General features: G+C 41.3%; 1 protein-coding gene across 1 annotated transcript in view; it reads right to left on the bottom strand.

The window, feature by feature from the left end:
- Positions 1-26,886, bottom strand: part of IQCM (IQ motif containing M) — a 137,656-nt gene extending 110,770 nt beyond the window's left edge. The window contains exons 1-4 of the mRNA XM_090034516.1: positions 26,816-26,886; positions 21,267-21,456; positions 17,351-17,495; positions 10,907-11,035 (exon numbers count right to left, since the gene is read on the bottom strand). Coding sequence (XP_089890642.1) covers positions 10,907-11,035; positions 17,351-17,495; positions 21,267-21,456; positions 26,816-26,886 — 535 coding nt within the window. The remainder of the gene's footprint in view (positions 1-10,906; positions 11,036-17,350; positions 17,496-21,266; positions 21,457-26,815) is intronic.
- Between the last annotated feature and the right edge of the window lie 820 nt (positions 26,887-27,706).

Genomic DNA, 27,706 nt, shown 5'->3' on the forward strand with positions numbered 1-27,706 from the left:
TATATCCCATACAACAACCCTGACACAATTCTGGTGTTGTATATATTAAATAAAAATGAATAACATGTGAGCAGGGCAATGAGGGAAGCAGAGTTACTAAGAGACTTCAAAAATAGGTTGTGTTGTTTTATATAAAACAACACAACCTATTTTATATAACATACATTCCATACATATATATTATATAACATACATTTCATGCAAGAGCTTTAATGGGATGGATGGGCAGGAATGGATGGGCATTCCAACAACAAAAAGCAACACTGCCTGAAAAGCTGGGCAGCTATGTATATTGCCTGCTAGACAAACAGCCAGAGGTCACCACCTGCAACTTCTGCAAATGGAAATGAAAATGGGGAGCTAAGCCACCTAGGCAGCTGGAGTTCAACAGACGCTGCAACAGCAGCAAACAGAATAACGTGTACAGATGGGCAACAGCAACAGCACAAAAAGCAGAGAATGTCCTCCTTTTCTTCATTCTCTAAGAGTGTGATATTTATTCAAGCTTTCTGCCACCTGGTACTGGTAGCATATTCAGCAGTCAATGTCCATACCAGAGATTTACAACACAAGATGATACGAGACCAGACCCTGCTCCTGCTACATTGCTCCACTGCTGAACACACAGTCACGTAAGAGAGGAGTCTTTCCACTGACACAGAAGAGACTAGATCAAATTGTTACTCAGCAATGCAAAACAGTCCATCACTCACACTGCATCTGCCAGGCAATTTAGCAAAGTTATACTCTGTTAATAATGTATCTTCAGAAATAAATGTTCATATTATAAAACAGACAGCACTTTTACAGATCAGTACCATTTATTTAAAATGCTTTCATTAGAAGTCACTTTATAGGTGTCCCTTAGTCACAAGCACATCTCTGTGTTCGGGCAATTTCTAATTATTTACATTTTTATACTTTGATAGAGCTTAAAACTTCTTGTAAATAAGAAACTTATAACCCTGTCAAATCTGTTCCCCAGCTTCGAGCTGCTGAGCCCAATCTTGATAATATTATATATCTAAAAGAGCTGCTAAATAACTTAAATGAGTGGGGTAAAATTAACCTTTGCTAGTCTTTCTGTGAACATAGTAAGAAGCAGGAATGGTTTCCCAAAACTAGGAGATCAGACAAAAAATATATGTCTCAGTCACAAAATCTCCTGTTACCATAGTGATGAGGACTGAGCCAATGACTAAAAATACCTGGTCTTATTCCGGCTGTCTAAGGAATGTGACCTAAATGACATATAATGCATGATTTTCCATAAGAAATTAATTAAATTTACTGGAAGCAAATACTAAGATATGCTAATAGTCAAACGTGATGGAGGGTCAGCTACTAACAAAGTCATCTGCTGCCTTAGAATTCAGATTCAGCAGAGAATTTGGCTTTAAAAAAAAATCTCATAAAAATATATTGAACTGAAAACAGTAGGTCATTAAACAGATGAAGTAAGCCATGATTAAATATAGGTTTACCACAACAAAGCAATCAGAAACAAAATATTTTCACCTGTTTAGAACACACCTGAAATCTGTCATTATCCAAACCAAGACCATGTTCCCAATTATTTGGCTGCTTTAGTTGTCCAGCAGAACTGGTGGAGTCACAAAAGTAATGAAGAGCCATCTTTGGACTCGCTACTCACTGTAACATTGGTCTGACACTAATGCTGTAGCCAATGCCTGATTTGTCTTGACTAGGTGTTAATATTGTGACATATTGACAATCCTGACTGCAGAAGCTGGCTGTTCTTCTACTGCCGATTCTTTCAACAGGAATACCCTGGCAACCTGCTTTCCTACTTTTGGATATGATGGCAAATAAGTGACCAAAGCCCTCCTGAGAGATGCACACACATTATTAATTTAAAATAAAAGTGTACTGCTGTATAGTGGGCCCTCCTTTCCATCTCCCAGCGTTTAGGTTCAATTTCCATTAACTATGTTTTCAGATGCTGGTCAGAAGCAGCTGTTAGAAAAGGGGTCAAGCTGCTATAGATTCCCTTGCTGTCTCCAGAAAAGGAGAGCCATGAAAGATGATGGAGTATAGACTTAATTGAAATGAATGTTTTAATCCATTGCTTATAGCTTAATGGTCTCCATTTGGTTACACAACATAACAAATCTCCTCTCCTAAGATGATATTCCTATTACATGTTCTTTTAAAAATAACATTAATGTACAAAAAAACTTAACTGCAAAAGAGTTAGGACAGATAAACACAAAACATACCTGACATGAGCCCATAAATACAAGGTAATGAGATGTTAACTCACCTAACAGCACATACTATCTCCTCCAACTGTGAACTGCAAGAGCTTAACAGTTTGTGCCTTCCTGCACACACACCTTTACCAAATTATATTTCTCTTCCCCCAGCAGTAGCGTGCATTTGTTGTAGTAGTCTTTTGCACTGAGTTGTAAAAGGCCAAGTGCAGAAGGGTGCTTAACTGGGGATAGCAGAAGGCACATGAGAGGAGCAGGTGCTAGCAGACACGGAGGCTTGATCCTCCTGGGAGATGTTGTGGCTGCTGGTCAAAGCATCCCCACTCCTTTAGCTGTGTGCGCCCCGTCCCACCGCCCCCAGCACAGCAGGAGCTGGCAGAAGTGGGGAAAGGGTAGTTTCCCCAAAGTGGAACAGTCTTTCCCATACCAAAGTGCATGTGCAGGGGCATGCACTACAGTAAAAAGCAGTGGCACAAATTTGTGCCGCTACTATTTATGTTGCTGCAAAGCACATGCCCCTGAATGTGGGGACATGCCTTGTCTGTAAACAGTTGCAAGGGCAGAGCTGCCAAGGAGAATGAACAAAGCTTGTCTTTACCTTTTTTACATGCTACATCTGTAGAAATTAATTAGCAAGACCATAGATAATAGTGTAGAAGTTAACTACAAAGCAAACGCAGCACTTCAAGGACACAGCCTGATAAGACTCCAGGATGACCAAATCTTAGTCGCCTTGAAGTCTGAAACAATCAAGGATGTAGCCCTCCTCCCTATTAGTTAGCATTTCAAAAACAAACATGTAGCCAAAAACCAGTTTGAACTAATTAAAGGTTTCTCACACTGACCTAATATCTTGTTTTCTTTCACAGTGAAAAATTCCCACCTGCGCACGCATCTTGTCTGTAAACTATAAATCGCCTCTAACAGTTTTATTCAGAGCCTCTGAGCTTGCTCAGGGTACCCAGCATGCTGAATAAAATTTGAGACTGACAGCAACTCTCTGTCTTTGAGAATAGCTCCGCAAGGGGTCACGGACTCCTCAACAATTTGGCAACCCAGATGGGACCCCTTGTGTGCTGACCTGGCTGCTCGTTGTTTGGACCAACCTTCCCAGCCGGCATAGGTGAGTTTGTCACCATTTGAAGGGCTTGGTCCGGACGTCGGGTAAACGGGGTCCACCATGAGGGGTAGCCATTCCCGGGAATTTATAGACCAGAGTGCTTAAGTCTCAGGAGCATGGGACAATCGGCTTCAAACGTCCCACCGGGATCTCCTTTAGGGAGGCTTCTCCAGGCTTGGGGAGAAGGGAATCTGCCATTGCAGTCTGGCATGGGCAGGAAGCGCGATTGTATTTTGTGTACACAGGAGTGGCCTGCCTTAACTCAACAAGGTGCTCTGGATAAACGGTAGCTGAAATTTGGCTTATTTGATCGGTCTCGTTTGGCATTCCTTCGACTGGAATGGGTAGCTTTAAAACCTCAACACATGGATTATTGGTACCTGTCGGCTGGATTGGCCGAAAAAGCCCCAAAACCAGTTCTATACTCTACCTCCGCCCCCTTATGATCCTCCAATTTCAGTCTCCGTGGAGTCTGAAGACAGACCTGAGCCTCTCTACCCTGCTCTCCCTGTCCCCGGTCAACCCTTGCCCCTGATAAGAGCGCTCCAGCTCCCGTGGCGTCAGCGCCGACTCCGAGCTCCAGGCTCCCTGCCTCCAGAAGCTTTTCTTCAGTCTGCACCCAGAGCTGAGGTCCTGTGGAGGAGGCATTTCCATCCAGCCAGGGGAAGGAGTACCTGAATGTGGTGGTTCAGGCTCCTTTGCAAACCCACCCGGTCCCGTTTGTGGATGGCGGGGGCAGCTTCCAGGTTCACCCTACTCTAATTCATGTGCCTTTCACCTGAGGGGACCTCCTCATTTTGCAACAACAGACCCCCTCTTTTTGAGAAAAACCTAATGAAATGGGGCAGACTATTCAGCGCATAGTCCATACTTATGACCCTTCTTGGTCAGACATGCAGGAACTCATGGATACCCTGCTGACCCCACACAAGTGGGCTAAAGTTTTAGACTGGGCCAAGGCTGTTGCCTCAGCAGCAAACAGAGATCCTTGGCCTTCCAATGAACCTAATTGGGATTACAACACCTCTGGGGAAGGGCATTCCTGAGAGAAGCCCAGAATGACTTACTAGCAGGCTTTGATGAAGCAAGTAAAAAGCCCGTGAATTAGGGAAAATTCCATGCATGCAAACAGGGACCCGAGGATCATCCGGATACCTTCTTTACCTATTTGTGTGAGGCAGCCAAGACATACATTCATCTTGATGTAAATAAACCTGAGCATATGCCTTCTCTGGTATCAGCCTTTGTAAACCAGAGTACTCCCGATAGCAAGGAGCATTTCTGCAGATATACTCCAGGGTGGGAAGGAAAGAGTATGTTAGAGATAAGAAATATAGCAAGCTATGTGTTTGATGGGAGAAAAGAGAGGGGAAAAAAGAAGGAGAGAAAGGAAGATTTTAAGCTAGTAGCTGCAATAGTTGAGGGAACTATGCACAGCATGTCTGGAAGAGGACGGAACAGGGGAAGGGGCCAGGGAGGGTTTCAACAAAAGGGATTAGGTCAGAGAAACCAGGGCAAAGGGTGGTCCACAGTTCAAAGGGCCGGCGAGGTATGTTACTACTGTAAACAACCTGGACACTTCAAATGAGAGTGTCCCCAGAGGAAAGGGATGAACATCAGAGCCATCTCAGAACGGGGGCCCCCTCCAGACCAGTGATGCGAGGAGCCGGTGTCAAAAACTACACCCAGGAAAGAAGGACTCAGTGACCCAACTGACCATCCTCACCCAGTCTGCCCTGCAATAACTATAAATTGCAATAGGAGTGACCCTGTTGCCTCAATTCAGGTAGGAGAGCAATGATACGATTGTTTAATTGACACTGGCACTACCATGTCTATGTTGTCTACAACTCCTGAGCATGCAGGTCTAATTGAAGAAGGAACTAACAATGTGATGGGAGTGAGGGGGGAATTGTTCAAAACTAGCAGGAGTGCCCCTACTCGAGTCCAAGTGGGACCCTTGTCATGTGAACATTCCTTTTTGTTGTCTGCCCGTGCTCCTATGAATTTGTTAGGACAGGACTTATTGTGTAAGCTGAGGGCCACTCTACGCTGTAGTCTGGAAGGAATAACTTTAGAATTGCCAATTGACAAATTGCCTTATTTTGCCAGGGCATTGGCCTCGGGAGGAAAAAAGAGAAATTTACCAGTGAAACTACAATGACTGCCAGCCACATTGTGGGGCTGGGAGTCCACCGATGTAGGACTGCTAAAGTCTGCCACTCCGGCTGTTATTCAAACCAAGGGGGAAGTCCTGCCTTGCGTGCGTCAGTACCTGCTGAATAAAGAAGCAGAAGAAGGTTTGCAACCCCTGATGGATGAATACATCAGGAAAGGGATCTTAGTGGAGTGTCAGTCTCCTTGCAATACTCCCGTGTTACCAGTCAGGAAACCTAAACTAGGAAAGGATGGCAAGCCTGTTTATCATTTTGTGCAAGACTTACATGCTATAAATGATTATGTGATTCCCAGAGCTGCCGTAGTTTCTAACCCTGCCACTATTGTTACCTCCATCCCGTGGTGAGCCACCCGATTCACAGTAATTAATTTGTGTGCTGCCTTCTTTTCAATCCCAGTTGCAGCCCAGTCTCAATACCTTTTTGCCTTCACTTAGAAGAGAAGACAACATTTAACCTGGACGCGACTTCCCCAAGTATACACCGAGAGTCCTACTATCTTCAGCCAAATCCTGACTAGAGACTTACAAGGTATCATACTTACCTCGGATACAGTGCTTGTACAGTATGTAGATGACCTACTACTAGCAACACAGACTCAGGTAAACTGCCAGATGGACACTTTAAGACTATTAGAAAGATTAGCTAAAAAAGGACATAAAGTATCCCCAGGAAAGTTACAATATTGCCAAAAGAAAGTTACATACCTGAGGCATGTGATCTCAAAGGGACTGCAGGAATTGTCTGATGAAAGGGTAAAAGCTATAAAAGACTTGCCAAAACCCACCACTAAGAGGCATACGCGAGCTTTTTTAGGAGCAGCTGGATTTTGCCGGCCGTGGATCCCTGCTTATGGAGAGATAGTTAAGCCTCTGGTAGAGACCACTCGGAAGGGAGAACCTGAAGTGGTTCAATAGACCCCCGAGCTAGACCATGGTTTTCACCAAGTTAAACACCAGCTATCACAAGCCCCTGCTCTAAGACTCCCCAACTATGAGAAGCCGTTTGTGTTGTTTGTCCATGAGAGATGGGGAATAGCTTCAGAAGTCCTAACCCAGAAACTGGGACCTCAGCTACGCCCAATCGCTTATTACTCCGCCACTTTAGATCCAGTGGCAAAAGAGGTAGTTAGCTGTCTGGGCGCCGTTACAGAGGCAGCACTGCTTGTTGAGCGATCAAAAGAGCTAGTCATGGAGTACCCCCTCGAAGTCAGAGTTCCTCATGAAGTTGAAGCCCTAATGACTAAAGAAAAGACTCAAGCCTTCTCTCACCAACGTTTAGCCCGGTACGAAGTGACTCTGTTAGCTGCCGAGAACGTGCACATCTCACGCTGTACTAGCCTCAACCCGGCCTCACTTTTGCCTCATCCTGAAGATGGAGAGCCACATCACGACTGCTGCACCGTCGTTCCCATAATGGAAAAGCCCCGAGACGACCTCACTGATGTGCCCCTGAACAATCCTGACTTAGTCTTCTATGTGGATAAGTCCCCCTACATAGAAGCTGGAGTTCATCGGACTGAGTATGTGGCCGTCACTGACTTCAACATCGTTGAAGCAAAGCCCTTATCTCCCCGGCTAAGTGCACAAGCAGCTGAACTGATTGCTTTAACTCGTGCATGTGAACTGGCAACCTAGATGACTTTAAACGTATACACTGACAGTCGGTATGCGTTTGGGATTTGCCACTCTACCGGGCAATTATGAAAACAGCAAGGCTTCATTACTTCTTCTGGAGCAAAGATTGCGAACTCCACTCAGGTTTCTAAGCTCCTGGAAGCCATCCAGAAACCCAGACAAATAGCTGTAATGCATGTCGCCGCACACACCGGCGGGAGCATGCCTGAAGCCAAAGAAAATAAGCGGGCAGATGCTGCTGCCAAAGCCACCGCTCAACAACCCGTAAGTCTCAATGCCCTTGCTCCTGTGTGAGAAAAACCCAGAGCCTTAGAAGGATATGAGCAAGCGTGCAAAAGAAAAGAAAAAGACTGGAAACATCTCTATGGGGCTTATTCAAAAGATGGACTGTAGTACACTAGCGATAACTGCCCCATCTTGCCTAAAGCACTACAGCAGCCCTGTGCCAAATAGGGCATAGGCAAGGTCATTATGAGGCGACTGCCATAGCTGAAACCATTCTCCGAGTTTGGTTCACCCCTGAGATCCATGCAGTGGCTAAACAAGTGACCAGTGTCTGCCCCACTTGCCCAGCGTTCAACTCTGGCCCAGAGAGAAAAGCCCCACCTGGGGGCCAACCTTGAGCATATCAACCATTTGAGAGACTGCAAATAGACTTCATCAAACTTCCCCGGTGCCGAAGATATAGACATGCCTTAGTAGTGTGAGATCAGCTCACCCATTGGGTGGAGGCGTTTCCTGCCACCCATGCCTCTCATCAGCAAGTCACTCATGCGCTTCTAAAGGACATTATTCCGCAGTTCGGCATACCCCAAGTCATTGACTCAAATCAAGGAGGTCACTTCACCTCCCAGGTCTTGCAAACAATTTACACACGATTGGGAATCACTAGGCAGCTTCACACCCCTTATCACCCTCAATCATCTGGAGAGGTGGAAAAGACAAATCAAACTCTAAAAACCCTTCTAAACAAAGTGTGTTCGGAAACTCAGCTTAAGTGGCCCGAGGCATTGCCCCTTGCACTATTTGCTATGCGAAACGCGCCTAGAGCTGACATTAAGATATCTCCCTATGAGCTTTTGTTTGGTCATCCACCCCCCATTACCCATGGTTTCCTTCCGCCAGCTACAGGATTGCTAGCAAGAGATGAGAATTTAACCCATTATGTGATTTCTTTGCAAAAGCAGCTTACTACTTTACAGCGTCATGCTGCCGTTCAGCAACCTGTACCCTTTGATTGAGAGATACACCCCCTCAGTCCCAGTGACTACGTATGAGTCTGTGTTCCGCAACAGAAAAGTTGCCTGGAGGCAACGTGAGAAGAACCATACCAAGTCCTACTAACCACCCACTCTGCAGTCAAGATCGCCAAAATTCGTGGAACCATCACACACATGTGAAACCTGCAGTGTTTACCCCAACAAAACCTCATCGTGTACCTCCCCTTCGGCTGCGGAGAGCCAACAGTCAATGAACAATATGTGCCTTGCAAGTACTGCCATGAGTATATTTGTGTTAATAGTCTGTCTGCCCATATTAATCAAGTGCCCCTGCAGTCTCACCCAGTTCACAGGAATTTATCCTGGCACCCAACTAGAGTATACTAACACCAAACAAGTTCGAAACAAAGTTAGTCAAGTCCCGCCTGAAGGGGCTTCCACTGTCATATACAAGTCCAATGCTCCCCCAAGTCAATGTAAGCTGTATGGGTATTACCCTAGTAACCATAAAATTTAGTGTGCAGACATCACCACAGAGGCAAGTCAAGCTTACATCCAAAGTAAAACTACTAACCCTGGAGAACAATCATTCTATTTCAAAAGTGAAATTGAGACCTCAGTTTAGTGAGTGTCGTCCCCTAAATTACTAGCTATCAATCCTCACCAAAATGTAGAATACCCTCATAATGCTCTTGTAAAAATGACTAATTCCTACGCAAGTAACCTAAACTTCTCAAACTGCTAGGTGTGTACTCAACTACCCAAGCATCCCAGCATAAGTATTCCTCTTATCGGTCTTGGCCTTAGTTCATTTAATTATTCTTCTATTAACAAAAGCACTCATAATGACAGTAAATAGTACTATGAATGTTGGTTCCTTAATGAAGTAATCTTCCCTGAAAATTCTGTGTGCTATTACAAGCTATGTCTTAGTAGTTTTGCTGTGTTTGTAAGAAATGCCACAGCAGGTGCTTGTAATATAACAATAACCTTAGACCCATCCTCTCTCGGATGGCAAGGTAATAGACCTGTATATGTAAGGCATTATTAGCTTTGTAAAAAAGTTGCATTTAAGCATTTGGTATAGCACGTGCACCTGAGCATAGTGATCCCAAACATGACACTTCACCCGAACATGTCACTTCAAAAGTGGCACTGAAACTGCCCACATCGGTTCCGACAAGAGGTAGGCCTCAACCCTCTTGTCGAGTGACCTACCTTGTTCCATTCCTTTGCCCGATAGGTCATACCTTGGATAGGTGTTTCTGAACTTAAAAAGGCTCTTCTAAATCTTTCAGCCTCACTAGAAGTATTAGCTAACAACACCGCAGATGCCTTAACCCGACTGCAAACTGAAGTAACTCAAATTTCTCATATTACTTTACAAAATTGCCTAGCGTTAAACCTACTTCTTGCTAATCATAGAGAGGTATGTACTTTAGTCAATGATACTTGCTGCACCTATGTAGATAAATCAAGAAAAATATTGAAAGATATTCATAAGATCCAGAACATGGCAAGTCAATTCCATGCCATAACCAAAAATAACGCCTCTTAGAGTATACAAGATGAATAGGCTCTCCTGACATCCTGATTCCCCGGATTACAATGAGCCCACAAACTCGTTGTTATTATTGTTACTCTTGAATGTCTTTTGATTTTAACCTGTTGTTGTATTCAATGTATTAGAACCCTACCTTCTGTATTATCCACATGTTGTAAATGTACTATGCATAACATAGAAGAATATGTTGAAATGTCTAAAGCTAAAGTGCTGGAGTGCCAGAAGCATTTAAATACTAAATATGGTAAAAAGTGATCCTGGCCTTTAAAGGCCAAGATCAAAGAGGGGATTGTAGAAATTAATTAGCAAGACCATAGATAATAGTGTAGAAGTTAACTACAAAGCAAACGCAGCACTTCAAGGACACAGCCTGATAAGACTCCAGGATGACCAAATCTTAGTCGCCTTGAAGTCTGAAACAATCAAGGATGTAGCCCTCCTCCCTATTAGTTAGCATTTCAAAAACAAACATGTAGCCAAAAACCAGTTTGAACTAATTAAAAGTTTCTCACACTGACCTAATATCTTGTTTTCTTTCACAGTGAAAAATTCCCACCTGCACGCGCATCTTGTCTGTAAACTATAAATCGCCTCTAACAGTTTTATTCAGAGCCTCTGAGCTTGCTCAGGATATCCAGCATGCTGAATAAAATTTGAGACTGACAGCAACTCTGTGTCTTTAAGAATAGCTCCGCAAAGGGTCACGGACTCCTCAACACATCCACTGGTGTAGATTTAGGGCCTTGCATTAAAAAAAGAGACAGGCCTTTAAAAGCGCACTTTATTTTCATGTAAAACAGATAATAAGCAGTATAAAAATGTGAATGAGTTTTGCCTCATCCATTTTCTTAATGGCAGCAACAACTCCTCTACCCCCTCTAAACAAGAACTTTGCAAGATTGCAAAGGAAGCACACTATTATGAATACATTTTAAGAAATGACCTTACCTGGACAGACCAAACGCAAAGCCTCATCTATTTGATGTGGGGATAGAAAATGTCCACAGTCTCTTAAAAATCCAGGCAGATCACTTCTGTCCATCTCTTTCCAGAACTCTCTCTTGGCAAACATTGTTTCATAAACTTAAAAGAAACATACACTTTTTCATTATTCAATCAAACTTACAAACCATTACAACATGTCTTAGACGTGCAAGAATGCTCTGTGTCAGGGACTTCGATTAGGCAGGCCAGCCTGGGCCAGGCACCACAGCAGTGAGCCTCAGCTAATGAACGCTGCCCAAGCTTAGGGGTAGTGACCATCCTGACTGGCTGATGGGAGTACTGCCGTGCCAATCTGTTTAACACTAACTGGGGCCTTGGGTCTACAGGCGAATCAATAATTCTGCTGTGGCAAGCCTCCCGCTTCTTGACTGGTTTTGGACTTATTCCTGGACTTCAGTTTTGGATTTCCATTCAGATCTGTTTCCTGATGCTGGTTTGGCTCTGTTTTTGGACTTCGTTCTGTGGATTGCTCCTTGGGTTGGTACTTGGTATCTGATCCCCAGATCCTAACCCTGGGTTGTGTTGTGGATTCTGCTTCTGGAATTTCCTCTGATTTTGGTATATGGCTCCGGCTGCCTGACCCAGCCCCAGGCTCTTGCTTCCCCTCAGAGGTCTAATCATTAGGCCATGATGCAAGACTAGACCCTGCTCCTGCTACGTTTCTCCACTGCTGAACATGGAGTCATGTAGGAAAGGAGTCTTTCCACTGATACAGAAGAGTCTAGATCAAATTGTTACTCAGCAATACAAAACAGTCCGTCACTCACAATGCATCTGCCAGGCAATTTAGCAAAGTTATGCTCTGCTAATAATGTATCTTCGCCCATGCCTTGGTCCCTTACATTCTGTGTCTTCTAGGAAATACCTTATTTAGAATCAGGTTTATATGTAGTATAAAGACTATATAAAGAGAAGACATTATAGTCTTCTGTCAGATAATAGATTAGGTTCGTTTTTGATTTATGCCTGAGGTACTATGACATTTTCAGTTACCTTGTGCTATACCAGCCAGGATTTTTAAAAAATTACAAACTCCAGCCAAATCAGTAGAAATGGAAAAATATTGTTTCAAGATCCACATAAGGAGAGATGGCCTTATTACATGGCATGGGTTGGAGGCATCTCTACCAGAAGGCTTAACAATTCTTAGCAAGGGGAAAAAGGCATCAGGAGGACTTGGACTGTAGGGTATTATATCTCCATATTATTATAACAGAGGTTCTCCTGGTTGTGCTAAGCCTAAGCTAAAAGGAAAACAAGAACAGAATTAACCATCAACCATTTCCTTCATGGATGAGTGTATTAATAAAGTTTCAGCCAGAGAGGAGCTCAGAATAAGAGCTGTTTGATTTATTTTGCACCTTTTATGGGAGACAAGGAATATATATATATATATTTAAGTGTACACAAGAACCTACATTCTGAAATCCATAAATCATTTTAGGTGATCTACCATAGGTCAGACATTTTTTGCAGAGTCTATGCCAGATAACCTTCCTTCTCAGTAGGTAAAGAATTTCATTCTAGCTAGCAGCATAAATGGTTTACTATTATTAATACAACTAGTCTAAATTTGGAATTCATCTTAATAGAATAGATGGGATTATGTATATAGAAGGTCTGTTTCTCTCCCTCCTTCAAATACAGCAAATGTATGTCACATCAATGTTTAGGAAAAACAATATCTTCCTTTTAAGCTAGACTTTCTGCTCTATTTTTTTTAAAGACTACAAAGATAAAACAAGAGCCAATGCATCTGGTTGTAACATGCTCTCCTACCTACAAACAAAGGACCTTTGAAGGGGTACAACTTAATAGGAATGCTTCAGTGATTCAACCACCCACACCTTAACACCACAATGTCATGTATAATGCATCATTTTTAATCATGCAGTACTATACAGCATGTTACACAGAAAGATTCTTATGACACTCCATATGAACTACTGGCTAAAGGAAAAAATGTAATATTCCATGGAAATGTACATTATTGGTCCAGGAATGCATTATTTCTCCTATTTTAATACAGACCTACAAAAACAGGAGATTGATTTGCCTGTTTCCTATACAATGACTATATTTACTAACACGGAGATTACTAAAGTCACATCTAAGACTTTACCATTGAAAGCCATACTTGCAACTATGGACATCTCTAGTTAGCACACTAACTTCCCACGTCATGTAGGCACAGCTGCCTGTTGGAAATACCTACTAAAACATGGACTACACTCCAAATACATTGTTGCACATATGATCTGCTTCATCCTCACCCACAAGGTTACTTTCAACAGTTGTTTTTTCCTCCAAACTATGGGCACAACTATGGGCATAAAAATGGCCAATCAACCTCTTTATGAGCCACCTAGATAAAGAATTCTTAGAAAACTGCACCATCAAACCTGCAGCATACCTGCGCTACGTAGATAATATTTTCATCATCGGGGCTGAACACCTGGACTTACTTATTGACTTTCACCACACGTTTAACATGTACCACCCCATAATCAAATTTTCGCTGAAATACTCCTAAACTAGCATCAACTTTTTGGACATCATGATCTACATCCAGGATGGTTCCCTACAAACCGTCACGTACAAAAAAAACCCATGGACTACCATGCTTATTTCTCTGAAATGAGCAATCATCTCAACCATAGCAAAAATCTGTAATGTACAGTCAGGCTCTCAAATACCACTGCATCTGCTGTGAGGAGAATATTTGTAATGTTCACCTGGCCAGTCTGAAATCTGCCTTTATACAACATAGACAGTCCACTAGAGAAATAGACTCTGTCTTTGAAAGAGCCACCCAAATACCCTGCAGTAACCTACTTCTGCATGAAAAGACATCTTCCTGTGACCACACCCCTGGTGGTCACCTTCCACCCCAAGCCAGAACTGATTAAAAGAATCAGCATACAACTACAGCCTATACACAGATTAGACTTTGAGCGAAATATTCCCAGCCCTCCGCTCCTGGCTTTCATGCAACCCCCCAATTCATCATCAGAAACAAACTCCCCAATGCTCAACAGACATCAGAAAGGATGCAGCCTTACCTTAACAACAGATGCTTAATCTGTCAACAGATCTCCACTGCTACAACAATCAACACCTGTAACAATGAGCCCACCAGAATCTATGGACCCTACACGTGCCTTTCCCAAAATATGATCGATCTTATCCAGTACACCAAATGATCCCATGGTGATTACATGGGTAAAACTAAATAAAAATGACACAGGAGAATGAACTCTCACAAAAACAAATATAAAGGATAGAGACACAGATATGTCAGTAGGAGCACATTTTTCACAGAACAACCACTCCCTTTCTTACCTCACTATTCTCAGGCCCAAGAGAAATCTGCCAAACACCTATAAAAAGGAAGTTTGGAAACAAATATTCATAAGCTGACTGGATGTTAAAAACCAAGGACTAAACACTGGTATTGACTTTATGACACACTATTCCTGATTCCTGAAATTCTTTCTGCACGCTACAGGTGATACCCTCCTTCCTTGTAACAGGTCTTGGTCTCCTAGTAATCAAGCCTTTTCTTTTCTGCTAGTTGTTTGTCTTCTACCCCTGAGTATTTCTTCCCTCTCCAAGTTCACTGCCCTAGTACCTGTTCTTAATCATCACTGATCACTTAGACCTGATGAAAAACACCTTGCATTCAAAAACTTGTCTAGTTTTATCCAAACCATGCAGTTGGTCCAAAAATGATATCATCCCAAAATATCCTTGCCACTTTCATAACTCTGGGATCAGCATTGCTACAACACCACTCCAGCACAACCAAGTTTTTTTATGGATTTTCCAGTTAATGTGTCCTTAGAGTGGCTTGCTGTCCCAGGACATAAAAAAACTGACCAACCACACCAGCAGTATTGCTTTTCTTCAGTGATTTTGCTCATCTGTTTATAAATACCCTATGTGAAGATGTTGCTGTCACTACTTGGGAGACTATTCTGCAGTAGAATTGATGTGTTAGGAAATCTATATTATTTTTCCAGTTTTTCTTAATCTCATCTTGCCACTCCTTGTTTTTGTCCAAAGACAATTCCATCTAGTCATATACAAAACAATATAGAGAGCATGAACAAGCTGCAGATGATGCTGAGGAGGACACTGCTAGTAGCAATCAAACATTTCCTACCTCTTTAACATTTTCCAGCACTTGCACTCAGGATCTACTCTGAGGTAGACCATAAGAAGTAAATTCCCATCAGTAAAGAGCACCTTCTTGGCTGCAGCCTCAGCCTATTATCATCCATGCCCCATTTCTCTCTTGCACTTTGCTACATCCCCAGTCACATGTGTAGGTTCTATAATGGCCCTGTTACAAAGGAGTGCAGCTGACTGTGCTAAATATCACCTTACAACATATGTTCCACTATTCAGTCAGCACTTAGGCAGAAATGAGGCAATGGAGAAAGTAATTTGAAGTTTAAAAATAGATCTTTGAAAAAAGATCCTTAAAATAAAACATTAAAAAGGCATATATATATTTTCATAGCGAGAGGAAATAGAGATACACTCTCTATACACATATTGTTTCTTCCATTTTAGAATATTCTATAAATGCAAGATTCACTATCCTAAAAATGGGAACTATTGGTAGAACTGGCAATAATTCTTAAATCAGTTTGTAAGTAAAAAAAGGAAGCAATTACCATGTTTTCCTGCATGCCACATCCCCCAAAAGAGGCACACACCTTGTTTTTGGAAGGTGGAACATAGGAAAAAAAAGATATTTCCAGAGTTATGGCCTAGAACTCTTTCATGGTGATGCTATGCTGCAAAATCACTACCCCTTCTCTCTGAGGAAGCTAGCAAGCAGGGCTGGAGTCTAGTTTTAATCCTTTCACAGCTACTATAGAATGTGCATCTGTTTTTTGGGTTCTCAGCCAAAAGCTACTGTCAATTAATTAGCAATGAAAGGGTTAACACTGAACACCACCGCCACTTGCTTGCAGCCAGAGAAGGAAGGGACACAGCCTCTGCATTTCTACTCCTTCAGGTATCTAGTCCAGTGAAGAAAAAAATCAGCTTCCCCACTTAAGACAAGCACCCCAGTTCTGGAAGGTTGGGAGGTTGCTTGTTCTGTGTTAGTATGGTATTAAGATGGCTTGCAAAATCACCTTTTTTCACCCACTGTTTCTCTGACAGTGCATAACCCTAGCATCAGTAGGTATATAAAGCAAAAATCAAATATCATAGGTGCAATAAGTACTAACTGCACAAAAATGTAGCATCTATGGCATTGCATTTTGCAACAGTGTCTTGATCAGTAGAATCTACCAACTGAGATAGATCCTGTAGTTCTAACAATGGATAGCTGGATTGACATCTTTGAGATGCAACTGGTAACATGGAATGAGGTTTGCACTAAGGAACAATTTCTAACATTAAGGTTATAGGGGAAGACAGATGCTCATTCGACGGAAATTTGTAACTCCACAAAAATGTGGCATGACTTGTGTGTACAGCCATTCAAATCCCTGGTTGTCCAGAGTTCCACAAAACCTGACAAGAGAATATTCTGCTAGCACTCCATAGCCGGGGGGGGGGGGGCAGGGAAGGGAAGGAGGTCCTAATGCTGAGATCCAGCGTTTTTTTAAGGGGGCCCCTTGGATCACAAGGTTTCCAAAGATGGCTGAGCACAGAGGAATGCATTTATTGGCTGATTGCTATGGGACCACACACTCAAGGACATAACCCCCTCTCCCCACTAAAACTGAGAGTGCAGAGGCATAGCTTTCCTGGTCAATTCCTATCCCAAATTCTTGTCAGCAGTTACACTCCTAGCTGTTCTCAAGTGTGGCTACCAGTGCAATCTGGTTAGAAGACTCAACAAAACAAGCACCAGAATCAACTCTAATTATGTAGTACTCTGGAAACCATTTGAAATATACCTCCATGAACATTGGGATGGATTTTATCTTGCTGATGAAAACGACAGCACTGAATGGCAAGTCAGCATGATGGCAACACGTGTGCTCAGTTCCACCTTTCTAGGGCAGTAGTATTCAGCATCAATCACAGAATCAATCCTTGGAGCCAGGGATGGGGACAAAGCTTAAAGGACTTCTGGGATGCTGAAGATTGAGCTATACTTCATAGTGCTAAATGTAAGTGTGCAGACATGACATGTGGCACTACTAGAAAGAGGTAACATACATTCATGGTGGTTTCACCATGTTGTCTTCCAACTCTAAACAGCCTGAATGGTTGTATGCTTGCTTTTTGCAATATTAAAAAGGCATTTTTAGTGCTACAGATGTAAAATCTGTCCATGGCCACAGCATGGTACTTAGAGATGAGTACATACATTTAAATTGGAAATGAAAGATTACTGTCTACATAAATATTAAGAGCACTTACATGTTTTCTTGTCCATCCACTCCTCTAGTTCTGAAAAGCTTAGCGATGTAGATAGATTCAAAAGACCAGATCTGCGCTTAATACGACTCAACATTTTACGGTATTTCTTCACAACTGCTGAAAGGGATGGCCCATGACTTTCAGACTGTAATTACATATGTATTGCATTTTCATTACTTTTAGAAATAAGGAAGGGATGACTAAAGAAAGCAGATGAGGAGGTGGAACTGATACTGATACAGAACGAAAGAAGATGTTAATAGGAGACAAGGAGAGGTAATCCCATTATAGCAAATATGTATTAGTTTATAAGAGACAATATTATGCACCATGTGATGTATAACAAATTAGTATACAAGACTTGTAAAGCTGATACTGAAGATGGTTCAGAAGATGCTCAGTAGACATATTTTAGTACTTGACACCTGAAGACTCCAAAACCAGGAATAATGGAGCAACAGATGTTATTCTCTGAGCTCACGAGTCATAGCTAGAAAGACAGGATTCTATATCCAAATAAAATAGAATTGCATAGCCATGGGGAAAGGGAAAGAAACTACCAAAAAATGGGAAATTTACCAGAAGCATCACTAGTACAGGCAGCCCTTGGATTTATGACACAATTGGTTCCTGAAAACTGAGTCTGAACTTGAAACTTTGTAACTCAGAACCAATTTTCTCATAAGAAACAATATTATAAATGGGGGATTGGTTCCTGAACCAAGGCCCAATACCCTATTTTCACCAAAAATTCCCCAGAACTTTGTACTTGATCAATTATAGATGAGTAATATAGCTACATTAATGTATTAATACTGTAAATAGCAATCATATTGATTTGGAAGGACTTATTTGAGGTGACTTTGCTAGACTTTTTGAAGGGCTCTTGGTTGGACTTTTTGAAGGGTTCTTGGCTGGAGTCTTCTCAGGAGTCTTGGCTGCAGGTTCTTCTGGAGTCTTTTCTGCTTTCTTATAGAAAGTGTCCAAGAAAGTTTGGACAGATATTCTCCAGGGAGATGAGCAATGCAACAATCTTGTTCACTGGCATAGTGTTGCATTGGATCAAGCATTGCAAAGTCAAAACTGATGTCATAAAGTTGAAACAGGGTGTCAATTTATAAACGTTGTAAGTGCAAAAGGTTGTAACTCAAAACGTTGTAAGTCGAGGACTGCCTGTATGTCAGGGTCTTGAATGAGCAGTGTAATAATAGTTAGCTTGTCCATGAAACCACTCAACCTTAATGACCAGGGAAGGCAGGACACAGTGGCACCTTTGAGACTAACTCATTTAGAAAGGTAATTCTGAATAAATTAATCTCTAAGGCAGTGCTTTTCAATTTGGGTAATATGAGATCTTTTTAATGGTGCCACAGTACCAGTCCCAGTTTCCTATGGTACCTGTAGTTACTCCTCACTGCTGGCTCCCTCCAGTATCCCCGACACTGGCTGCCCCAGTGTGCTAAGCAGTACACTCTGCCGCAGGTGGGTAGGTAGGCAGATATGGGGCTGCAGAACTGCTTTTCACAGCCCGTATCAGCCTCCCTGCCTCCCCCCAACCTCCTGCCCAGCTCTCATGGGCACGGGGAGGGGCTGTAAGGACAGATGATTCCCATCACCATTTAGGAATATTTTTGCTCAGTCAACTGGGAAATAAGCAGTTAAATGCTTTGAAAAAAAATTATAATACTAAGTGCTTGAATGAAATATTATCAAGTTCTCCCACATGGCTTATAGCAGAGCTATGTAAGAAATAAATGCCTTGCAGTTTCATGGATCCTGAGGCAGGCAACCACACTTCATCATTTGCATAGCACTTAATACGGGCAAGGTGCTACACAAAACAGAAGCAGCAATACCCTGCTATTTAGGACTTTGCATTCTAAGGGGAATAGTTTTGGATTTGCTGCACACTCAAAATTTGCAAAGATTTTTCAAGAAGTACAGAATTAGGCACAAGTTGACACTAAAAAACTACATTCAGAAAATGGAGGTGAAATCATGGCTCTACTGAAGTCAAAAGAAAAACTAAGGGTTTCACAAGATCTGAATGAGCAAGCTTTTTGCTTCAAAGAAGTAGTACTTTTTAAGAAAGTCAGGATAGAAATATAATAATGCAGGAGGTCAGGAAAAAAAATGTCATTTTCTGAAATGACAAAAGATAAAAACAACAAAGAATGTAAAAGGAAAAAACTCCCAGTGAAAAACAGTTAAGATATTGTTGTTTGAAGCTGATTCTAAGCTGCCTGATGCTAACAAAAATGGCATGTAACTTCAAAATTTTATTTTGGACATATTCTATACTGTGTGTCTTTTCCCAATCTGATATTTTACTTGCTTTAGTCCTCCTCCATCTGTTTTTGTCTGGGTTATATAAATGTAAATAACTACATGGATACCTTCAAAACAGATAAAGAACAGGGTGCTCACTTATGAGATCCTAGACCGGTGATTTGCAACAAGGGTGCCACTAAATTCAGAAAAGTTCAGAATAGAAGCCTTCAATCTAGAAAGGTTGAAGGCATCTAGAGTGAAAGACGTCACTGCTCTAAGGTGTCCTGCCTCTCTACTAATGAGCAAAGGAGAAATCAGAGATGTTAAGGGTTCTCTTATTTCTCCTTTCCTACTGAATTGCAAGTGTGCCCAAAAGCTTGCAAAGAAAAAACAATTGCAACTGTTTAGTTGGTCTAATAAAAGTTATCACCTCTGCCCCAAGAGTTTTGTCTGCTTAAAAGGCCACGTGTTCAAATCAAGTGTAAGTTAGGTTTCAGAATATTTATTTGATTAGAAGCCTGCATATTGCCTAGAGAGTGACATCCTGCTGAAGTGAAACTGTAGGCTCTATAGGCAGGCAAATAATAAGCATAAGTTCTTTCAGTGTTCTATAAATACTGAAATGGAAATCAAAAGTGAACAGTATGGGCACATCCAGAGAAGCGTGCATGTGCATTTACGCAGGGACAGATAGCAGCATCAAATAGTTGTGTGGCTGCTACTTGTCCCTGGGGAATGCCCCTGCATGTGCACTCTGCCATGAGGCAAATTGCCCCAGGTGAGGTAGGGGAGGCTGGGGCCAGCACCTGGACTGGCCCCAGCAGCTTTACCTGGGGTCCTGGGGGCCTTCCGGGCTACAGCAGTGGTAATCTGGGTGGATGGATCCTGGCTGGCAACCAGAGTGTGGCTCTGGCCAGTCAGGTCCGGTTGTGGGCAGTGAATGTTGCAGCCACGTGTTCCACCCCACTATTTTTTAAACTTCTTTTTTAAATACTGGGATTTCCTGGCATCTAATTTTGGCTCCATGGAGAATCTTTTAACATGTGCTGTGTGCATTTTGCGGTACCCTGAAAACCTTTGAGATGCTGCAATGTGCATGTGCATGTTCGTCTGGACACTCCCTGCACAGTTCTCAGGTGACTATCTGAACAAGATGCAAACTTCAAAAGGAACAATTTTATGACAATCTATGAATGCTTGGCTCAGTGATTAATATTTAATAGCAGAGGGGAAAACTACTTCTAATGAGCAGCCTGTTAATTATATGATATTTTTTATATTTGAGGAAAAAACCTTGGAATTAACTGGTCAATGAATATATATGTACCATAATTCTCTTCATAACAAGAGATAAAATATGATTCACAGGCTCTTTACTCCTAAAATTTCTCAGATGCTCTACTTCAGATCAAATGATGGTACATTTAGAGAAAGTTCAAATACTATCCCCGCTTTTATTAAATCTTCATATAACCCAAGGTTTGGAGTACAGAGGTGATAGTGAAGGGCTCAGTGGACAGGGATCTAAAACACTATTTCATATCAGAGTAATAAAAAGCAGGAATTCTTAGGCAACTATATTAGAAGTTCAACATTAATACGTAAAGCGAATTGCAGTATATTAATTTAACATATGACACTTTACCTTCATCTTTATTCTCCTATATCTGGTACGTTCAAGCCATCCTCTGACAAATCTCTGAATGCAAACAACTGCATTTACTAATTTTCTAAAGCTAGTCTTCCTTCTGGCTCCATGAAAAGCCTCAAAGATGTCTAGGTGTGGTCCAATTCTTTTAACTTTTTCCTGCGTTTCAAAGACAATACGTTTTGCACTAGAAATCAAAGACAGAAGATACATTTTGTTAATTTTCGAAAGTGTAGAGCTTAAGTGTATAGCACTTAAGAAACTATTAAATTAAGATTTCAGTGAAGAAATTCATATAAATCCATAATAATTTTACAATGCACTTAAAGATTTTAAACAAACAGTTAAACATTTACCATCAACCATTGCTTATATTAGTACCCAAGACTTGCTGAATGCTTGCGTGGCACATATGTATACTGGCATATCAGCTATTAGCTGCCAGGGTTTGAAGAATGTCCCTCACATTGCTAATATTCTCGAGATATGCCTATATTGAGTCTGTTAGTTTTCCAGGCTGCCACCAAAAAATAAGACCCCTCCATCTAACACACACAGAGACACGCCTTTGTCTCTGGCTTGACAGTTCGAGAAGGAATGGTACCCTCAGAATGGCAGAGAACCTTAGCTGCAACACAACAGTTTTCTTTCAGTTTCCAGGCTTTTTGAGTGTACAAAACACAGTAAATAAAAAAGAATACTTCAATCAGTGCATATGCCTCCCAAATGGAAGAATCTGAGACAGATGTAAATGAATACAGTAACTTATCTACCTGTTGCAACAGCCACATCACCAGTAACTTAGCTACTGAATGACAACTGAATTTGGTGCACACAACAATGTACTGAAGCACTGAAAGCTTTCCAGGCATCTCTTCCATCCTAATCCTAGCCATCAAGCCTAGTTATTTAGGTACATTAATTTAAACTGGTTGTGATTTTTTCAATTTTTTTTAAACTGGTAAATTCGAATCTATGGATATTAGCCTCTTTTTTTGGAACACAGAACCTTTTTTCTATCCCTGGAAATGTTCAAGAGCAGGTTAGACAACACTTGCCTGGAATGATTCAGATGGGATGACCCTGTTTTTAACAGGGAGTTGGACCAGATGACCTCTTGAGGTCCCCTCCAGCCTCATTTTTTTATGATTCCATCACAAAAGGTTCTTTGAGCTCCAATGAGAATTTCTGGTTTAAACCAGGGACGAGGCAGGGCAAACTGGCATCTTAGGCTAGGAATAGATATTACATCTATTGTGCATTAATTGCCCAGAAAGCGCTCTAAATCCATAACTGAACAGACATTCATGGCCCTTAGAGTGCTTTAAAAATGGTGCATCGTGCTCTAAGTTAAACCTCGATGGATGAGGTACTAGATTAAAGTGCTTTCTGTTAAGGAGCTTTATCAAACATCTGTGCCAGATCCTGTTGAAAGTTAACTTTGAGTACGACTGCCACACAACAAAACAATGGTGTTTATCGCAGCCCTAATCACCTCTCCTTATCCATTAATCTACTAGATGCCACAATACCCAGTCTGCCCCAACAATCACACTCCCTCTTACAATACTTTTGCTTCTTTTATTCATTCTTCCAATGTGGGACTGTCTCCTACATACCACCAGATACTTTCTCTGACCTCTCAGGGCATGCTGCCTGGGCAGGTTTTTTGCCACTAGGTGCCTACATTTCTGCATTGGTCACCGAGCCCAGAATGCATAATTCTTTCAAACATGTTGGCAAAAATGATACTACTTCTTCTACATGCAGGGCACGTTTGAAATACAAGGATGGAATGCATTGCTTTTTATTATTATTCATTTCACATTTCAAAAATATGAGAAATGTTTATCATAGCAATGTACATTGTAAGTCTGCTTCACTTCACATTCATTTAGTGCAGTCAACATTATACATATTAATTTAGCTCTGTTATCAGATTGACAAGCATTAAGTTTACACTTTGAATTTTCTAGCTTTTGGGATTTTCCTCTCTAAACTTAAGAATCCCCGCCCCCCCCCCCCCGCCCCCTCCCAAAAAAATACAGACTGAATTCCAATTGAATGCTATTTCCTGGATATATGGACTCAGTGCTTGGTCAATTCCACCCATATCTGGTTACTATACAGCTTGGGTCAAGTCCCTCCTGTCTTGGGGGTTATTTTAACACAAATGACACAGCAGACATAAGGACCTGGACAGATGCACTTTTTGAAAGATGGGAGTAGGCAAGCAAATTCTCACTTAGGTGCAGAGGCAGATGTCAGCCCCTTAAATGCCTTTGTCAAGCCAAATAAGAGAGAACCGCAATGCAGAGCTGATGGCAATATATTGTCAGGTCCTCATTACTGAAAACATTTTGATGTTCATGTGGGTTATTAATGAGGGTTAAACAGTTGAGTTATATTGCTTCCAATTTCTTTTTTTTTTACAATTTCTTAATTTAATTTTATGCAATTTACATAAGCTGATTAATAGCACTCTGTAAAAGTACATTATTATGTCCTGTATTTGGTTTACAAGCACCATATTAGGATCATATCAGTATTTCATATTTACTTGAAAGAGGAAAATTAAAAGAAATACCTAAATTTGATGTTTCCAAGTTATATTGTGCTTTCTTGTGTGTTATAACATAAACATATGAGAAACTTTGATCAAAATCTAACTCATTTAATGTGATTTTTATTAGCAACGGCAGCCATAAACGTATCTTTCATGAGCCAGTATGTTTTTTGCCATTAATGGAAGAGAATCAGTGGGAATAAAAAAACTAAAAGCAAATTACTTCTACTTACTGAAGGCTTAGAACAACCCAATATTTGTTCTGATTTTGTGATAGTGCTTGTGAGGAAACTTCTATTAAACTGTCATTTTATCTGCATTAATGTATACAACATCAGTTATAAATTTGGGTTCAGAAATTGCTACTAATTAGCTCTGGCTGATATTGAAGTATTTTGTATGCCCCATTTATAAAAGCTGTTTGCCCATCTGTTAATAGGTTGGAAGCGATTAAGGGACACTTATTTTGGCTGTTGTAAAGGCCAAACAGTTTTCAAGCTGCAAATATATGACAAAACTAGCTAAAGGGTTGCCAAGTTCAGGACCCATTTTGCAAAGGAACTTTGATGCCTGCTTCTTCCATCCCAAGCCCAATATCATACACCAATCTGTAATATATAAAGGCAAATACCCCTGTCTTCTGCATAGGATAAGCTTGCCTACATTAATCATATGTGTTTCCCAGACAGGAGAAATATATTTTGATTTGACTGAAATCTATCAATCTAAGAAAAAAATATTTCTACTTCCTGTATATTGATCTTGAAGCAGAAAGGCTATGTGGTTCCCTAATGCCTCAAGGATATTGACTCAAATGTCAGTCAGTAAGTGGTACAAGTTTTGAGGTCTCAGTTCAGCCCCACAAAAAAAAATTTGTTCATGTCAAAAATGCATCAGATAATTTGGGTAACTGTTGAATGAAATGACATACTGCAACAACAACACTGATACAACACTTTGCAGCCAGAACTTCGAAGTCCTGGGGTTTGGGTTGAGGCTGCAGGAGTCGAGATAATTCTGGCCTTGCCCATGCATGTAGCTAAGTATCTGCATAGTATGTATGAGAAGAGCATTGCCAAAGCTCATTAAAGATAAAGACATGTGTATGTTAATTAATATCTATATCATTGGCACCTATGGGCTTCCTCCAAATACCTAGCATTCTGGGCACCATGTAAATAATTGGAATCATACTTGAATATGAAAGAAGTAAAATGGAGTAATATATCCCTTTCTCTCCTGCTTGGATTTGTGTATTCACTATGAGCAGAGTGGAGATAGCAATGGCTACTTGCCCAACACTCCCTGCTGTGAGCAAGTGGGCAACAGTAGAGCGGGGCAGGAATGGGTGGGAAGAATCCTGGCTTCATTCCCATTTGGCCAGGCTGCTTCATGAAAATGGTTCAAAATAAACTCATTCCTGCCACAAAGCAAATGACGAAATAGAATAAGGATTGTGATTCTCAATCTTATTTCATCCTCTGGTTTACTCTTGGGCTTAAATCCAAAAAGTTTCAGTTTCCTAACTCCCAGGAAAATCAATGGTAGTTAGGTACCTAATTCCCTTTTTGGATTTGGCCGTTGGTGTGGGACAACTCACTTAGGCAAACCATAAATTTACTATGTGGTCCATAATGACCTGGACAGGCTCAGTGGTCCATGACCTGGACAGGCTCAGCAAATAGGCGGATGAGAACCTGATGGGGTTTAACACTGAAAAATGCAAGGTTCTCCATCTTGCGAAGAAAAACCTGCAGCATCCTTATAAGCTCGGCAGTGCTACGCTGGCTAGCACTACGGAAGAAAGAGACTTGGGGGTCATCATTGACCACAAAATGAACATGAGCCTGCAATGCGATGCTGCGGCTAGTAAAGTGACCAAAGCACTGGCTTGCATCTATATATGCTTCTCAAGCAAATCCTGGGACGTCATTCTCCCCTTGTACTTGCCCTTGGTGGGGCCACAGCTGGAGTACTGTGTCCAGTTTGGGGCTCCACAATTCAAAAAGGATGTGGAGAAGCTTGAGAGAGTCCAGAGAAGAGCCACACACATGATCAGAGGTCACGAAAACAGACCTTACGACAACAGACTGAGAGCCATGGGGCTCTTTAGCCTGGAAAAGCATAGGCTCAGGGGTGATCTGATGGCCACCTATAAGTCTATCGGGGTGACCACCAGTATCTGGGGAACATTTGTTCATCAGAGTGCCCCAAGGGATGATGAGGTTGAATGGTCATAAACTACTACAAGACCATTTCAGGCTGGACATAAGAAAGAATTTCTTTACTGCCCGAGCCCCTAAGGTCTGGAACAGTCTGCCATCGGAGGTAGTTCAAGCACCTACACTGAACACCTTCAAGAGCAAATTGGATGCTTATCTTGCTGGGATCCTATGACCCCAGCTGAGTTCCTGCCCTTTGGGTGGGGGGGGCTGGACTCGATGATTTTCCGAGGTCCCTTCCAGCCCTAATGTTTATGAAATCTATGAAATCTATGAAATAATAAATCACATTTCTCACTCTAAAGAGCTTGCACTTTGGACTTCTACAGAATCTTTCACCAGATTATCTCCAAATAACTTGCAGATGCTATAGCATCCTTGTGATCTCTTGGGCACAAGGCATTATTATTGCTTTTCTGCACAGCTGGAAACATAAGCACAGAGCATAACATAGAAAGTCTGTGGTAAGCCCAGGAGTGAAAAAAAACCAGAATTCTTACCAGCTTTAAGCTCTTGAAGTCCTCTTTCCTACTGACATTTCTATAGGAATAATTTTCACACTGGAACATCAAGGAAAGCAGAATGGTATACAAGCTTTAAGTCTTATGGAAAAGAGCAGTAGATCCCCCCCAAAAAAATGTTTTGGAGAATCTGAGCCAAGGGAAATTGCAGGGGAAGGAGATTAAGTGAAAAGGAGAAGGAGTCAATATTAAATCTCTGTCAATAAGAAGCCTTAATAATAAGGGACTGATAGATACCATTCTGTCAGATAATTTTGAACCTTAGTAGTTTCATCTGCAGAAATAATATTTCTGTCCTCAGTGGGCATGTCTACAAGAGACGCTAGAAGCACAGTATACTTATTCTACTGCACATTAGTGTGTCATCGTACAAGCCATGCTAATGCATTAATGTACAACAGAATTAGTCTACTGCAAATTAGTGTCACCTAAAAGACATGCGCTGGCACTACTGTGCAGTAGCACTGATTACAGCACATTAAGTTAGTACCTGTTATTATGTTGTATTAATGCATGTATAGACACAGCCAACGATATCTAAACAAACCAGGATGTGATTTCTCCTTATTCAGAGCTCTAGAACAAAGCCTGGATGTCACTTGCATCTCACTTTTTTGAGGATTCAAGTGAAATCTAAGCACTGCATAGGGAAATCCCACAATGAGGCTATGTCCTACCAGTTCCCCATAGATTCCACTCCATATTTTGTGTAAAAATAGGCAAAGTACAATTCAGCTTATTAGCTGTCCCAGATACCAAATAATCTGAAGGTATGTGAAGAACACTGAAAGTTCCAACATTGTTTCTGTGACCCATTGGAGAATTTGTCTTGGTTGTCTTTAGATTTAGAATATGATACCAAAGAAAAACTGTGACTAGTGACATGCTTCATCTGCAAATTTATTTTTTTAAGTAAACAATGTAGATTACTACCTACTTATATTAAAGACACATCACCTGCTTTGTGCCACTTTACTGGAAAATATGACAAGCACTTTCTTTAATTTATGTGTCTTAAAAGTTCAGCAAATGAAAGGATTATCACTGAAATCATATTAATCTGCAAAGGATTAACAGCATACTGTTGAGAGACTTCATGAACTGTAATAGGATAGGATTTGAAATAAA

Source organism: Crocodylus siamensis, chromosome 2 (assembly GCF_052110815.1).
Source record: "Crocodylus siamensis isolate JL-2025a chromosome 2, ASM5211081v1, whole genome shotgun sequence".
NCBI classification, from domain to species: Eukaryota; Metazoa; Chordata; order Crocodylia; family Crocodylidae; genus Crocodylus; species Crocodylus siamensis.